We start from the raw sequence: 15089 nt of genomic DNA, 5'->3' as shown, positions 1-15089 counted from the left end.
CCAAATTTGTCCTGCAGATTGTAGTAAATTAAAGTCACTGATGATAACGAGATGATAAACAGTATCATTGCCATAGGACTCATTGATCAAACAAACAAGCAGCTATTTTTTTAGATGCAGTTTGATCTCCATTTCTACAAGGTTCTACAAATATTATTTATACAGTGTTTATTTGGTTAGTTTACACACCAAAAAATAATAACTTGATCAGACAGTAATATGTTTTATTAAACAAGGTCAGACGTTTACTGTTATTCAATATCCTTTATTTCAGGGACCACAATTCCTATCTGTTTCATGATATCCTTTTCAGATTTCCACTTTTAGTAAAAGTCACTGTCATCATCATCAATGTCATAATCTATCACTTGTATTTCATCTTCTTTCTTCAATGTTTCCTTCTCTTCCTTATCTTCCTCCTTCTCGTCATTCTCTTCATCCTTCCTGGTCTCTTGATCTCTCTTCTGGCGATAGTCCCAGTATATCCCAGTCAAAGTCTTTGCTGCTTCCAGAGAGACTTTGAGTTTCCCCATCACCTCTTTCTCTACATCCACACTGACAACTATTTAGGGAAAGAGAGAGAGCGAGAGAGAGGGGAAGATGGAGAGAAGGAGAGAGGAAGAGAAAGAGGAGTGGTAGAGATAGAGGGGTGAGTAGAGTAAGAAATGCAGTGCATAAGGGAGGAAAAATTCTAGAATATGTCACAGAAATATTTACAACAATAGAAATATAGAATCTCACTGTCGATCTGCCGCTCGGTGATGTCATTTCCTGTCAGCAGCAGTTCCTGTAAGTCCAGGAAAGCGTGGCCAACGTCGGTACACTCCTCGTCATCGTCACCATCATCATCCATTGGCTCGTTGACCACTGTGAACTTCAACCTGGGTAGACACACATTATAGCATGTATTGACTCTATTGAAAATGGCACATACACATTCATGGGTATCATCCAGTGATGGCTGGTGGCACTTTAAATTGGGGATGGGGTCATAGTAATGGCTGTAAAGGAATGAATGGAACGGTATCAAACACACATGTGTATGATACCATTACCATGATACCATCACTCACTCTATCACTCACTCTATCACTCACCCTATCACTCACTCTATCACTCACTCTATCACTCACTCACTCACTCACTCACTCACTCACTCACTCACTCACTCACTCACTCACTCACCTGCCCTGGTTTGGGTCAGTTCCCTCCAGCATGGTGTACAGGTACTGTCTTAGTGGGGCTGCCTCAGAGCTGTCCACATAGATGACTGGGAGAATGAGGGAAATATAGAATATATGGTGAGACAGGGAATTTGAGCATCAACACCTACACCCGTCCAAACACACACAGACACACCTCGTGTGAAGTTGTAATGTATCTCCTCCCCGTCCAATGGTTTACGGAGGGACATGGGTGTCTCTGTGGTTTCCATGGGAACTCCCAGGAGGCGGTACTCCACATAGACGCGCTGCACTGACTCATCGAGAGCCACTCGGGAGGTGGGCTCAAAAGAGAGAGAGAGAATCTCCACTCTCAACTTGTCTCCCTGAAACACAGAAATAAAGATTTAAAGGAAATTTGAGAAAAATGTAAGATGTCTATTTTCTATTTTTCTCATTCTCACCTTAATCAATCAGTTGGTCACCAGACCCAATCGATTGATACATTGATTGATTGATTCTTACCTTTCTGATTCTCCTTGAAGATGGAGGAATAATGATGACATCACTACGGTTGGAGGTCCTTGATTCTCTGGATTCCATGACCTCACTATCCACTTGGGCTACAGAGGGAAGTAGAACCAATGACTGTTCATGACATCAGGATATTCTTATTCAACTCCAGGACAAGAGTACTTTATTGTTCTTAAATAGGATACAGATAGCACTGTAATGAATGATCACCTTTGTCACTTTTTCCCTCCTGCTCCTCCTCCTCCTCTTCCATAGACACCTGTTCCAGTGAGGGGATGTTCTGAGAGGGAGGAAGAGATAAAGATGTCAAACGTTCACTCTTAATGTATGATGATCAAATCATTATACTGTTTCTCTATTCCTTGCTGTCCTTTTAGTCATATACAAACCTTTTAAATGTGATCCTGCTTTTGCAATTATTCCCTATAATTTGTTATTATTTTTTTACTTAAAAAAATTATATATATATATTTTTTTTAACCTTTATTTAACTAGACAAGTCAGTTAAGAACAAATTCTTATTTACGACGACGGCCAAAACCGGACAACGCTAGGCCAATTGCGCGCCGCTCTTTGGCACTCCCAATCACGGCTGGTTGTGATACAGCCTGGATTCGAACCAGGGTGTCTGTAGTGACGCCTCTAGCACTGAGATGCAGTGCCTTAGACCACTACGCCACTCGGGAGCCCAATTGTCTTTCCTACATGTTAGCATTGCTTATGGCCATTGTCTGCATTCAAATTTTTGCTATACTATCTATATCCACTCACCTTAAAATAACTCTTTTCATCGCTGGCGGAACTCCTGGAGGAACGAGCTGAGTCTGGTCGAGATTGGGTCAACTCTGACACAGGCAAACTCTGACCTCTGACCTCAGGTAGCCTCAGAGGGGTCGCCTGCTTCCTGGTGGGCGACTGGGAGGGCATGGCTTGACTCGTCCCAGGTGTCATAAGGAGTGTGGCAGGTGATCTAAGAGGCGTGGCACGTTTTCTCGCTGGAGACTGGAGGGGTGTGGCGACACTAGGTTCCGGGGATGTCACAGGTGTGGCTCGCTCTGATTGGGCGTCGGGTTGGGGTAATCGCAGCTTGATTGGTGGAGGACGGGGCTTGGGCTAACAGGTACAGAGAGTGATAACTCAGTATCTCTGAGTTTTTCAAATCTCATAATAGAGCAAATACTTTGTTGCATATTCAGATGATAATGGTTGGTTGTTTGTGTGCAAGTGTGTTCCATACCGGAATGCTGGTCTCTTTTTGTGCAGCAGGTCTGTCCACTCTGGGCTCAACAGCTTTTGACTGAAATAAGGAGAATATAACGAGAGGTAGAAAAAGGTTGCAAGAGCAAGGAGATGCTAACAATTAATGTGACCAGTCTATGTAAAAATTAAATGTGAACCATACCTTCACCCTAGGCTTGGCAATAGGCCTCGGCAGTTCCTCTGCTCTCTCGCTCCTCCTCTCCATCGCCCTCTCCATCCTGTCCATCTCCTTGTGTCTTTGGGTGTTGCCCTCTGGTGGTTGGAAGGGGTAAATCCATCGTATGAACACACGGACCATCCCCCGCGGACCGCCACCCGTGTCCCTCAGAACATAGTCACCTGAGAGTAAGGAAGAAATTAAAGAAGGGAGGAAGGAAGGAAGGAAGCAAGGTACAGATGGAAGTGAGGTATAGCAGGAAGCATGGCTTCGGAGAGCGACCAAGTTTCCCGTAGGTACAGATCTAGGATCAGCTTCATGACACAAACTGTTTACACCCCTCTTGTTGACGGAGAGAACCATTTGCAGGTTTAACGCTTATATCCTGCAATTATATACATTTTGCCATAGGATGGAGACTTTTTTTGGTGCATTTTTAAATCTAATTTCCTTCAACTCTACACATTTTGTCATGGTGTGCAGAGACAATTTTGCAGATTTAAAGCTAATTTCCTGCAGTTCTACACATTTTGCCATCTCTTATGTGTGTTCATGTGATATTTGAGTCACTCAAACATTACAGCACAATCATTTGGCAAAAAAACCTAGCTAAAAAAAATGTTAGCTGACATGGGCTAGTTGATCTGGACATTTCTGACTAGTTATACAGTGAGGTGCAAAAAGTATTTGATCCCCTGCCGGTTTTGTACATTTGTCCACTGACAAAGAAATTATCAGTCTATAATTTTAATGGTAGGTTTATTTGAACAGTGAGAGACAGAAAACAACAAAAAAATCCAGAAAAACGCATGTCAAAAATGTTATAAACTGATTTTTTCCCCTCACTGTAGATAGCTCTCTAAGGTCTGCAATGACTGACATGACAAGAGCAAAACTGCTGATTCACTACCTAGTTTTAAAATGGCACCTTGTGCATTCAACGATTACAACTTTCAGGAGTAAGTTGAAAGCCGGACTGAGTTCCATAGGGGGGGGGCGTTTGGGAACTAGGGGGGGGGCACAGTTTGGGAACCACAGACCTTTAGGATGAGTCACCTGAGAGGTCAGAGCATGAAGGTGAGACATACTTTTTATTTCTATGAATCAATATGATCTATTTTGTCTTTAACAATGTGATGAGTTTAAGGGTTTGTAGGGTTTTACTCCAGCTCAGCACTAAGGTTCCATGACGGATCAAATCAAGGGCACCCTGTAGCTCTACAGAATTGGTGATAGATAGGGTAGGATTACGGTTGATGACAACTGTCATTTTCTCACCTCTGATAGGTCGTCCTGCTGCCAGCGGGCGGAGTGGGATGGGTGTCTTGGCCAGGTAAGCAGGTGGAGTCTGATCATCATTGTCATCGAACACATAGACCCAGAGACTACCCCCTCTTAGGTACTCCAGAACGTCAGTGGTCACGGCCAGAGGGTAGCTGACCGTGTCGTTGAACAGTGGGTTGACGCTGCACGGTATTGTGGGGGAAGCGTGAGGCGGCAGGTCGTAGAGACGGTACACGAGGTAGGAGTCCGGAAGTAGTTCCGGCCAGCGGGCTCTTAGACCCACGCAATGCTCTAGCACCACCTCCAGCTCATTGGGTATACCTCCGCCATAGTCAAATAGCTCCTGCTGTAGTGGAAAATAACATTGTGCTCTGCATGAATTCAACCACCCAGTGAATCTTTGGTCTTTTAAGAGCAGAGCTAGGCTTACAATATTCCAGTAACTTTCCCCAAATTTCCAGGTTTTACAGAAATCCCAGTTAGAAGATTCCTGGAATCAGGAGGGAATAAGCTGGATATCAGGACATCTTCCAAGTAGGATTTCTATAAAACCTGGGGATTTTAAATGACAGACCTGTTGTAAAATTGTCTCAGTAGCCTACCTCGTGCACACTGTCCTCCAAGCCTAGACCTCTCTGGGCCCAGATGGGGCTCCACTGTCTCTGTGGACTGATGGCCCTTCTGTCCATCAGTCTGTCTGTCATTCTGTCTGCTCCTCTCTCTATCCGTCTGTCTGCTCCTCTCTCTATCCGCCTGTCTGCTCCTCTCTCTATCCGCCTGTCTGCTCCTCTCTCTGTCATTCTGTCCGTTCCTCTCTCTATCAGTGTGTCCATGGGCTCCGCAGGAGGGAAGAGACGCATCCAAAAGTCCAGGATCCCTATGACATCTCCCTCAGAGCCTTCAAGGGATAATAGGTGAGTCTCAATGATGGGCGCAATCATACTGGTTTACACAGTATGTCATATTACTGGTATACTGTATATCTAATGTTTCAGTTCTACTGGCCCACATTTGCATGGCCTCGCATAGTGTCTGCTAATAATGATGCACATTAGAACACATAAATAATAAATTGTGGCTATAACAATGGTTGATCCATGATAGCTGAAACCGTTGTTGCTGCAATATAATGACACCAGGTGATGCTAAGACTTACCTGCGATGTTGACTCGTCCGCTCACCCGCTCCCCTCTCCTCTCTACCGCTCCAACCAGTGGCACCTGCGCCCCCCCTCGGGTCACGAAACGCACCCCTCCCAATGCCTGGTGCAGCTCCACCAGCACCACTCCCCCCTGACCCCCCAGCCTCCCCAAATCACGAGCAGAGAGGGGGTACTTCGATGTGAATCCGTAGTTGGGTTGCCCTCCCGAAACCAGGGGTGTGGAGTGCATTTCAAAGTCCAGGAGGGCGTAGGTGCAAAAGGTCACAACCCCTTCACCTTTTGACCCCGCCCCTTTCCGGGCGCCCCCCATGGTCCGTAGCCCCCCAGGGGTGAAGGCTGCCCCCCTGAGGTGGATCTCCAAAAGGGACTCGCCCGCTCGTAGTTGAGAGAAAGTGGTGTCGTCTTCAATGGGCTGTACCACTTCCTGGTCCCCCCCCGGCCAGGTGTACTGTAGTGGTATGTTCCGTTTGTAGTTCCTAGGGCTGTAGGCTAACTCCTTCAGCTGAGCTTTAAAGAAGAAGAAAAAAAGTGATTTTAAAGCTTTAGTAGATGACGCTCAATTACATTTTTGATATTAAAGGAAAAATTCACTCAAAACTATATTTTTTTTATTTTTTTTCATTTCTGCCCAAAATGTTTTGCATGTCAGCAGTCAAGTTTTCAAGATATTGGACTTTTAAAAAGAAAAGTGTAATTTGCCACATCATGAAAATGAATCATATGATGCAAAACGCATCATCATGATGATGTGGCAAGTAATGCCGCGTTCACTTGCTAGTCAGAACGAGGAAACTCTGACATTTCCAACTTGATAACTATTGTAGTTATACACTTGCCGCGTTCAATGAATCAGCAAGTCGGAAAGTTCAGAGTTTCCTCGTTCTGACTAGCATGTGAACGCGGCATTAGACTTTTCTTCTTGTAAATCATATATCTTGAAAACTTGACTGCTGACATGCAAAACATTTTGGGACTGTATCAACATTAGACTAATGAAAGAAATACGAAATATCATTTTTGAGTGGATTATTCCTTTAAAGAATAATAATTTAGATACCATTTGAATGAATTAGTGATATCTTATTCAAACATTGTAAGTCGTCACACTTTATTATAGGGATCACTTATTGAGGTACTATGCTGTTTCTTGTGTAACTTGCTCTTATGGCTTACAATGAGGTTATTAAGGATTGGCCGGTAAAACATGACTTGTAATGTTTGAATTAGAAAACACTTAATTGAGACCTAATATATGGCTAATAAGACATTATAAAGGCCTTAAAAGCTACTAATATACACACTTATAAACTACAAATTAGTGGCTAATATGTGTACCTTCAAATAAAGTGTAGCCACATTCTTCTTACCTTGTAAAGTGTTGATTTGCAAGGCTCTTCTTCCAAGTAGTTTATCTTTCTCCGCTACCCTCCTCTTGGTCTCCTCCCTCTCTCTTTCTGCTCTCTCTATCATTGTGTTCAACTCAGCCTGTGACAGGACAGGAATAGGAAGGAGAACAGAGGAGAGGGGGTTAAGATGGAAGGAAGGAAGGGAAGAGGAGAGTATTGAAGATAACCTTTATAATTACCTTTGTGCGTATGCAAGCGTCCATGCGTGCCTGTGTGTGTGTGTGTGTGTTAATAATAGTAATAATAATAATACATGGGATTTATATATCTCTTTTCAAGGACCCAAAATTGCTTTACAATTATAGAAATTTGAAAGAAAAACAGGTAGGCCTATCTGCCTACCTGCAAATCATTATTGATGCGGTGCTGCAGTAACAGTAAGTCTCTGGTCTTCTGTAATTCTAACACAGTCTCTGCTTGGGATGCCTGGAGGTCTCTCAGCTCTCTGGATGAGTCCTCCACCTTCGCATCAATCCCTAGGAACCGCAGACCCTCACGGCCCTCCTGCTGTAGCCTAAATGTCTACGAAAGGCATTACAAAATGCGCAGTAAGAAAGTTAATAAGGTTTAAAGGACCTCTTATATTGTTACCTCGTTATATTGTCGTTATTTAACTAATCTGAGAAGGCACTAACCTTAATCTGTATCAGGGTTTCACTGAGGTCCTCAACACTCATGTCAAACTCCTGAGAGAAACGGAGGGAAAAAGAAGAAAAAGAAGAGAGAATGGGGAGACATGAAAAACGGAGCAAAACTGTTTTATAACATACAGTATATTATTAAGTTGATATTAACATAGTCTTAACATGTTATTCATGTCAATAATAACCTCCCACCTTTGTGACTGAGTCCAGTTTCTCCTGCAGTGATGTCACTTCCTGTCTGTACTGTAGAACTTCCTGTTCCATTCGATCATGTTTTCCTCTAATCGACTCAACGGACTCTATGAAAATTCATATAAAAATAATTGTCAAACAATAGAATAGACTGCCTATGATATTTAGAACACAATTGATACCCAATAAGTCATGAGTTTTTCTAGACCACGTGACCTGACCAGGAAAAACCCTAGGTCCTAGTTATATGCCAGGGCTTTGTCCAAACGGCACCCTATTCCCCATGTAGTGCACTAAAATTGGGAATAGCCAGTGTACCATTTGAGACACAGCCTAGGTCAGGTCACATGGCCAAGAAGAAACTCTTGGCTTTACCAATAAGCAGTACTGAACTTAATCTCTCTCTCCTTCACCTCTCTCCCTCTCTTGTTGTTCCTCTATCCTCTCTTTGTCCCGTTGCAACCTTTCTTTCTCCTCTTCCAGCCTCCCTCGTTCCTCCCTCTCCACTCGCAGAATCTCCTCAAGCCGTTTTATGTCCATCCTCCAGATCTCCTCTTTCTCTCTCTCCCTATCTTTTTCCAGCTCTCTCTCTCTGTCCACCTTCTCCTCCGCATGACTGTGGACAGATAAAGTGCTGAGAAGGAGAGAGAGAGAGAGAGCGAGAGCGAGAGAGAGAGCGAGAGAGAGAGCGAGAGAGAGAGAGAGAGAGAGAGAGAGAGATGGACAGGTGAAGAAAGAGAAAGACAGAAACAGTGTCGGTCCATTTACTATAGTTAATTAATTCCTCACCTCTCCAGGAGTGTATCATAGCTGTCCTTCAGTAGATTCTTCTCTCCTTCCAGGTCTGACACTCTCTCTTGGAACTGAATAGAATAGTATAAAGTTAGAAGTATTTGGCCTTGTATCAATGGGTAGGGAGGGAGAACTTCTACCTACTTCCTCCACCCCTACTTGCAGACTCGTTGCAATACCTCCTCGAGGGCTTGCATAGAAAGAGTGGCAGCGGTGAGCTGTCCCTCCAGTGTCAGCGCTCTCTGTCTCTCTTGTTTCAGCTGTTCACTCAGCTCCTCTACCTTCTCCAGCAATGCCCCCTGGCTCTCCTTCAGTGACCTCTGACCCTTTAGCGGACATATGGAATATTAGACGGTCAATACAAGTTCTTTCATGTTATTGGCTGATTGTTCATAGTTACACTGAAGGTTTCTCTTACTACCTCTTCCAATTGAGCTTCATAAGCCTAGAATGGGGGGGGGGGGGGGGGGGGAACAGGGTAGAGGTTGTCAGTTTCTCATCATGATGAAGTGAAAGAATGGATGAACGAGGTAGAGAGAGCCCTCACCTCTTGCAACACGTTGAACTTCTCCTGACTGACACGCAGGGCAGCGCTCTTGTCTGACAGATGCTTCTGCAGGCGGATCATGTCCACATTGTCCTTTATAGTGATCCTGGAGAAGGAAAAGGTCCTCGTTTAGATTCACAACATACTACAGCTCAGAGGTGTGCTAAGAAGTAGGAATGGGTAAGTGTGTGTGTGTGTGTGTGTGTGTGTGTGTGTGTGTGTGTGTGTGTGTGTGTGTGTGTGTGTGTGTGTGTGTGTGTGTGTGTGTGTGCGTGTGCGTGTGTGTGTGTGCAAACATGCTTGTGTGTGTGTGAACTTCCCCCACCTGTGTCCGCCGGCCTGTTGTCTCCTCATCTCTTTCATACTGTCCTCTATCTCTCTCTCCTTCTCCCCAAGTGTGTCTCTCAGGGACTGGGCAGCCTGCTCCAGCTCTGTCACCCTCACCTTCTGGGTCTCGATCACACTGGACCTGCTGGATCAAAGAGGAAAGAAGACGGAGAAATATAGGAGGGAGAGGAAAGAGGAGTAGTTATGCTTCTGGTAAGGTAAGAGCACACAGGCCACACAGCAAAGCATTGTCATCTATGGGTCTGTTAGTGTACTGTTAGGAAATTGATGTGGTTTCATAGTAATACCACTTAGAATGAAGCAATGTATTAAATGACGCATGTATTCTAAGTGGTTTGCTTGTGTGGATATTGGAACATAGCCTATGAATCTGCCTCATGGGTTGCTTGCCTAACTACATCAGAGTGGTTAGCAATTATAATGGTTTGTTTTTATGCAGACAGGCAGTCACTCACGGACCTGAGGAGCGTATGTCTGTTTAGGAGTGGTACAGTAGTGGAGGGGTGGGAGGGAAGAACGTTGGACAAATGTTGGACACTTGCTTCTCTACTCAACTGTTTTTTGCTCATGGTCTCTTGCGTGCATACACGCACCCACTCTCCCCCTCTCCCTCTCTCTCTCTCCTTACAATGTCTCTATCGCTCCTCTGGTGTCCTCCAGGCTGAGGCCGTAGCGGGGCGGAGCTGTCTGTGCTGCTTGTCTGACTCCCCCCTGCCCATCCATTCCCCGCCCTGAAAGGAGAAAGGGGGAAAGGTGTCCTGTGTTGAAATGCATATTTGCTTAATTCCTCCATTATGATTGGATCAGTGAAAGCCTACAGAGGATCCACTGGATAGCTTTCACCAATTTAGTCAATCCATCAAATGTATTTTATAAAGCCCTTTTTTACACCAGCAGTAGTCACAAAGTGGTATACAGAAACCTAGCCTAAAACCTCAAAGAGCAAGCAATGCAGATGCAGAAGCACGGTGGCTAGGAAAAACTCCCTAGAAAGGCAGGAATCTAGGAAGAAACCTAGAGAGGAACAAAGCTCTGAGGGGTGGCCACTCCTCTTTTGGCTGTACCAGGTAGAGATTTAGTCATCACATCAGGGATGACGTACAGGGAGGGAGGACAATACATTGAATTTCATAAACAATACTGTGTAAAATTATTTTCACATAGATGACTCAAAATACATGACTCAAAATATCGCTCTATAGTTACACAGACAGCTAAGTACCTCTGAGTCTGTGGTAACTCCGTCCAGGCCCCAGGTCCATGATGTGCTGCCTGGCCATGCTGAGTTTGCTCTGCAGTGCCCCCTTCTGGCTCTCCAGGGTGGCCACACGCGCCTCCAGCTCCTGGATCATCTCCTCCATGTCCCCCTCCCTGACCCTGGTACCGGCCTCACCCGGACGCCCCTCCCTTAGACGCATCAGCTTGGTGGACATCCTAAGGAGAGAGGACATAGAGGATATACATTGGGTGGTCTGGTTCAGCTGGGTTGTGTTCATTAGGCCACACCGTAGCAAAATGTTATGTAATGCAGAACAAAAAGAAGCGTGTCTCATTGGACAAGTACCTGCGTAGCCTCTGTTCCTGTGTGCGTGTGTGCTGTCTCAGTAGGTTGTTCTCCTCTTGCAGACGGAAACACTGGTCCTCCAGCTGCTCCCTGGGCACCTGGAACACCCTCTGACGGTCTGATGGAGAGGAGGAAGAAAAAGAGGGAAGAAGGAGAGGGAAAATAAGGGAATGGAACAGAGGTGAGGAAAAGTGTGGGGGGAGCGAAAGAGAAAGGGGAGAAAGAGGGGAAAGAGAGAGGGAATAAAGAGAGAGGGAGAGGTGGAAGAAACTGACAGTGAAGAAGAGGAGAAAGAAATGTAATTAAGAGGGATGAAAGAGAGAGGGAAGAAAAAAGAGAGAAAGAGACTAGAGAAGAAAGACAAGAGAAGGAAGAAAGACAGGAGAAGGAAGAAAGATAGAGAAGGGATTAGAGGTGAAACATTCCCAGAAATAGATACATTGTCATTTTGATCTGTGAGTTCCTGGTTTTGATCTGTGAGTTCCTGGTTTTGTTTGACCTTTTAACTTGAGCACCTGTGGTTTCTTCCATGACCTTCCGTCTCTCACAGAGTCTGGCAAAGGAGAGACAGACAGAAAGCGAAGGAGACAGGGTGTTAAACCACATTGCTTCAATCAAATCTATTTATTTCCTGATACTAACATTTGATACGACATGAATGTAAAATGTAAATGCACTGTTTTGTTCAGTTACTCATTTCTTCTGCATTCTTTTCTTCTCTTCTCCCCCCCCACTCCCTCCCATCTCACTCTCCCCCACTCCATCCTTTTTACCTGGTACGGTGGGCATCAGCCCTCCTCTCATCAGCCCTACGTCCCTCACTGGTAGATCCCCAGCTGTCTCGTCCACTGTCAGAGACATGATTGGTCCTAATGAAGGTTCAGCCAATCACAATGCTTCTTTCTATGGAGATGGGGCCCTGGTGGTGATGTCATCACAGAGGATGGGACTGACATCACACGTAGTGGGTCGGTATGATCACAGAATCCTTTTTCTTTTGGTGCTTTCTGATAAACGACAGAATACGATGCAGTAGACTTCCAAATATTATGTTTGTTGTTCCTCACAATAATAAGAGCTAGGAGAAAACACACAGATGACTCATACATGACAGACAATAGATCTTAAGAAATATGCCTATTTACTCTGTACTTTTAACATAAACAATAGTAAGGGCCTTACCTTTGAGCATATTACCTCTACTTCACTGACATTTCAAGCCCAGACATTAAGCTGAATTCATTTTACAGCTCATTGAGCACAGCACAGTGTCAGCATGGTAGCTAGCAGTGTTGTCACCTACCCGTTTTGTCACAGTAGCATCCAGGTAATCCAAAACGAAATGTGAAGTTACAGAAGAAGTGTTGATGATGATAAAGTCGATGCTGTTGAATGTTATGATGACGATACCAATTATGAAAATGAAGTAGTTGAGGGTTACATTTGGTCCCGTCACAATCTTCCAGGCACTATAAGTGTCTGTAACTCAGCTACTATGATAGAGCCCAATAGAACTAATCCTTAGAATCCCTCCCCCCACTTCTCTCTCTCTCTCTCTCTCTCTCTCTCTCTCTCTCTCTCTCTCTCTCTCTCTCTCTCTCTCTCTCCCTCTCTCTCTCTCCCTCTCTCTCTCTCCCTCTCTCTCTCTCTCTCTCTCTCTCTCTCCAGCCTCCAGCCTCCAGCCTGTCTCAGTTTTTGTCCCAAATGGCACCCTATTTAGTGCACTACTTTTGACCAGAGCCCGATGGACACTATGTAGAGAATAGGGTGCCATTTTGGACATAGTCTTAGTGTCCCACCTGCTCCTATACTAATCCTATCTCAGTCTTAATCTGATTAGCTAGGCTGAAGGAATGGTCTAGGATGAAGTTAGACACTGGGGTCAGTTTTTAGGTTTTGGCTTAACTGGCTGAGGTTAGGATTAGGAGAGGATAAACTGATCCTAGATATGTACAGACAACTGGGCAAGGAGGAGAGGGTGAGAGGGGGAGAGGAAGAGAGGTGGACAGGGGCACTTGTGGTTATTAGGTGAAGGGGGAGGAGGAGAGAAGGAAAGGAAGAAGGAGAGATACATGATATTAGCAACATGCATGCCCTGCCCACCTGAGGATCTTTCCTTTTCAGCAATCTATTTCCTGTGTTTGAGGGGTGCAAAATCCGCTTGTCAGCTAATCAGTGGCAACCCGTCATTAACGGCAGGTGGGGCAGAACCTGTTTTGAGCCCCACATTTTTAGCAAAAAAAGTATAAATATTAATACGTGACACATATCAGTTCGCAAACAATGTACATTTTTTTAAATATCATTGAGTTAATAAAGCCGCATACAAACATGGTCTCTTTTTTGTTTTCTTGAGTAAGGCAGCTCCGAAATGCAGGTGTTTCAGCCTAACTCTTTCTGTGGTGGTGGTGGGGCAAGCCAGCAGAAAATACGGAGCGTTGCGCCGTGATTGGCTCAGTGTTCTGTCACTGGGGACACTACGTCACTGCAAAGTCTAAGGGTAGACATAGAAAATTCTAGCTCTTTGGGAGCTGCCATAGAGTTACATTAGAAGGTCATTGGCCACAGATAAAATGATGTCAAATCACGTTATATGTACAGTAGCTTCGATTGGACTGATCATGTCAATATCATACTTTCAAAACCTTAGCTAGCAGTCATCATCATGAATCAAGTCAACAATCTACTGGCAAATCCTTTTCAAGCCTTGTCATATGAGGATAAATAATGAAGAGAAATTATAGATAAAACGTATCATGGACATAAACATTACACAACAAGTTGGAAATCGCAAATTCAACAGTGAGTGGTTTGGAAGGAAGTGAATACAGCTCCAAAAATGTATTGTATTCTGCTGCATAAATTATGTAATATGTCAGGGAGATATGTATACCGTAGCAAGGAAAGTAATACTAAGTGTATGTTGTGTAGTAACCTGTTAGTAGCCCATGTGCCTCTCGCTAATAATTTGGTCCCTTTTCTGGTCTTGATTTCGCTTACTGTTCTCACTTGGTGGTGCACATGTAGCCTATAGCCTGTTTTAGAGAAATGTAACCATTGAATAGTGTATGAGCTTCCATTGTCTGCTTCCGTTATTTATCCTACGGTTCTGACTTGGTGTACAGGGAGAATAAGGTAAGAACGGGCCATGTTCTGAATTCTGTCGATGTATATTTCAAAAGTGCTGAACAAATAGTTATATTGACAACGTCAGTCCTAGCTCGCTCATTAATGTCTTAATCGAAATTACGGATTGCCTCTTGTCCGCTCATCGTTCCCTTATGCCATAGTTTGTACATCTCAATTGTCAGTAGAAACCACATTTGTTTAAACAAGTCAGCCATATCAGCTATGTTTTTTAAAAAGGCAGTAAATGAGGCTGAATTAACTGTTTCGATGCCAGACAAGGCTCCGCTGATAGCCAGGTGTAGCAGTGGTAAGGTGTTGGGACTGCTGTTGGGACAGCTTTATGTAGGCCCAAACAGTTTGTGGGCACCGTTTGTCACCATTATAGTGCAATTAATGTATTGTTTAGTGTTGTGTTGTGTAGTGGCTTTGCTAGCATGCATATTTTGTTGTTTGTTTTGCCACACCAAGATATACATGCTAAAATTGCTACTGCACCTAAATCTCACTGGATTGATTGCTTTCAAAATCCAGGTGTCACTTAAATCTTTCCCACTGTTGCTTGTAACATTAGTGTTTTCCCGTTAACATAACGACCGTGGAAACATTTGTAATGACCTGTCAAACACACTCCGGTAATGACTAAAATGGGCTCAATGGAATACATTGGCTTTCTGTTGCATCGATAAGAGCGCTAATGCTTCGCTCGACAGTTACATCACAAGAAAGAGAAGAAAGATAACTTTATTTTGGTGGGTGTTCATTTTTTGTGCAATTGAAAAAGTAAGATTTAATACAGTTGAAATGTTTACAAATGAAAGCAACTTCCAAAAATTAACACTCGAATTATAGTGATATTATGTCTGATCTCGCAAACGTACACTACCAGTAAAAAGTTTGGACACACCTA

The 15089-nt window shown here is 44.1% G+C and overlaps 1 protein-coding gene across 1 annotated transcript; it reads right to left on the bottom strand.

Moving 5' to 3' along the window:
• Positions 1 to 237: 237 nt before the first annotated feature.
• rpgrip1 (RPGR interacting protein 1) lies at positions 238 to 12543 on the bottom strand. The gene is given in 28 exon segments (XM_055938437.1): positions 238 to 562; positions 742 to 881; positions 1186 to 1270; positions 1360 to 1549; positions 1689 to 1786; positions 1908 to 1977; positions 2469 to 2810; positions 2935 to 2994; positions 3100 to 3296; positions 4393 to 4744; positions 5001 to 5296; positions 5555 to 6067; positions 6928 to 7045; positions 7309 to 7488; positions 7602 to 7652; positions 7803 to 7909; positions 8216 to 8436; positions 8592 to 8665; positions 8774 to 8920; positions 9016 to 9039; positions 9142 to 9247; positions 9467 to 9613; positions 10118 to 10220; positions 10712 to 10923; positions 11054 to 11349; positions 11351 to 11422; positions 11425 to 11606; positions 11827 to 12543. Coding segments are annotated over 28 exon segments (4710 nt in total). The 5' UTR covers positions 11915 to 12543; the 3' UTR covers positions 238 to 323.
• Between the last annotated feature and the right edge of the window lie 2546 nt (positions 12544 to 15089).

This window comes from Salvelinus fontinalis, chromosome 11 (assembly GCF_029448725.1).
Source record: "Salvelinus fontinalis isolate EN_2023a chromosome 11, ASM2944872v1, whole genome shotgun sequence".
Taxonomy (NCBI): domain Eukaryota; kingdom Metazoa; phylum Chordata; class Actinopteri; order Salmoniformes; family Salmonidae; genus Salvelinus; species Salvelinus fontinalis.
Note: the sequence above shows the minus strand (reverse complement) of the source record. Positions and strands in the feature narration are given on the sequence as shown.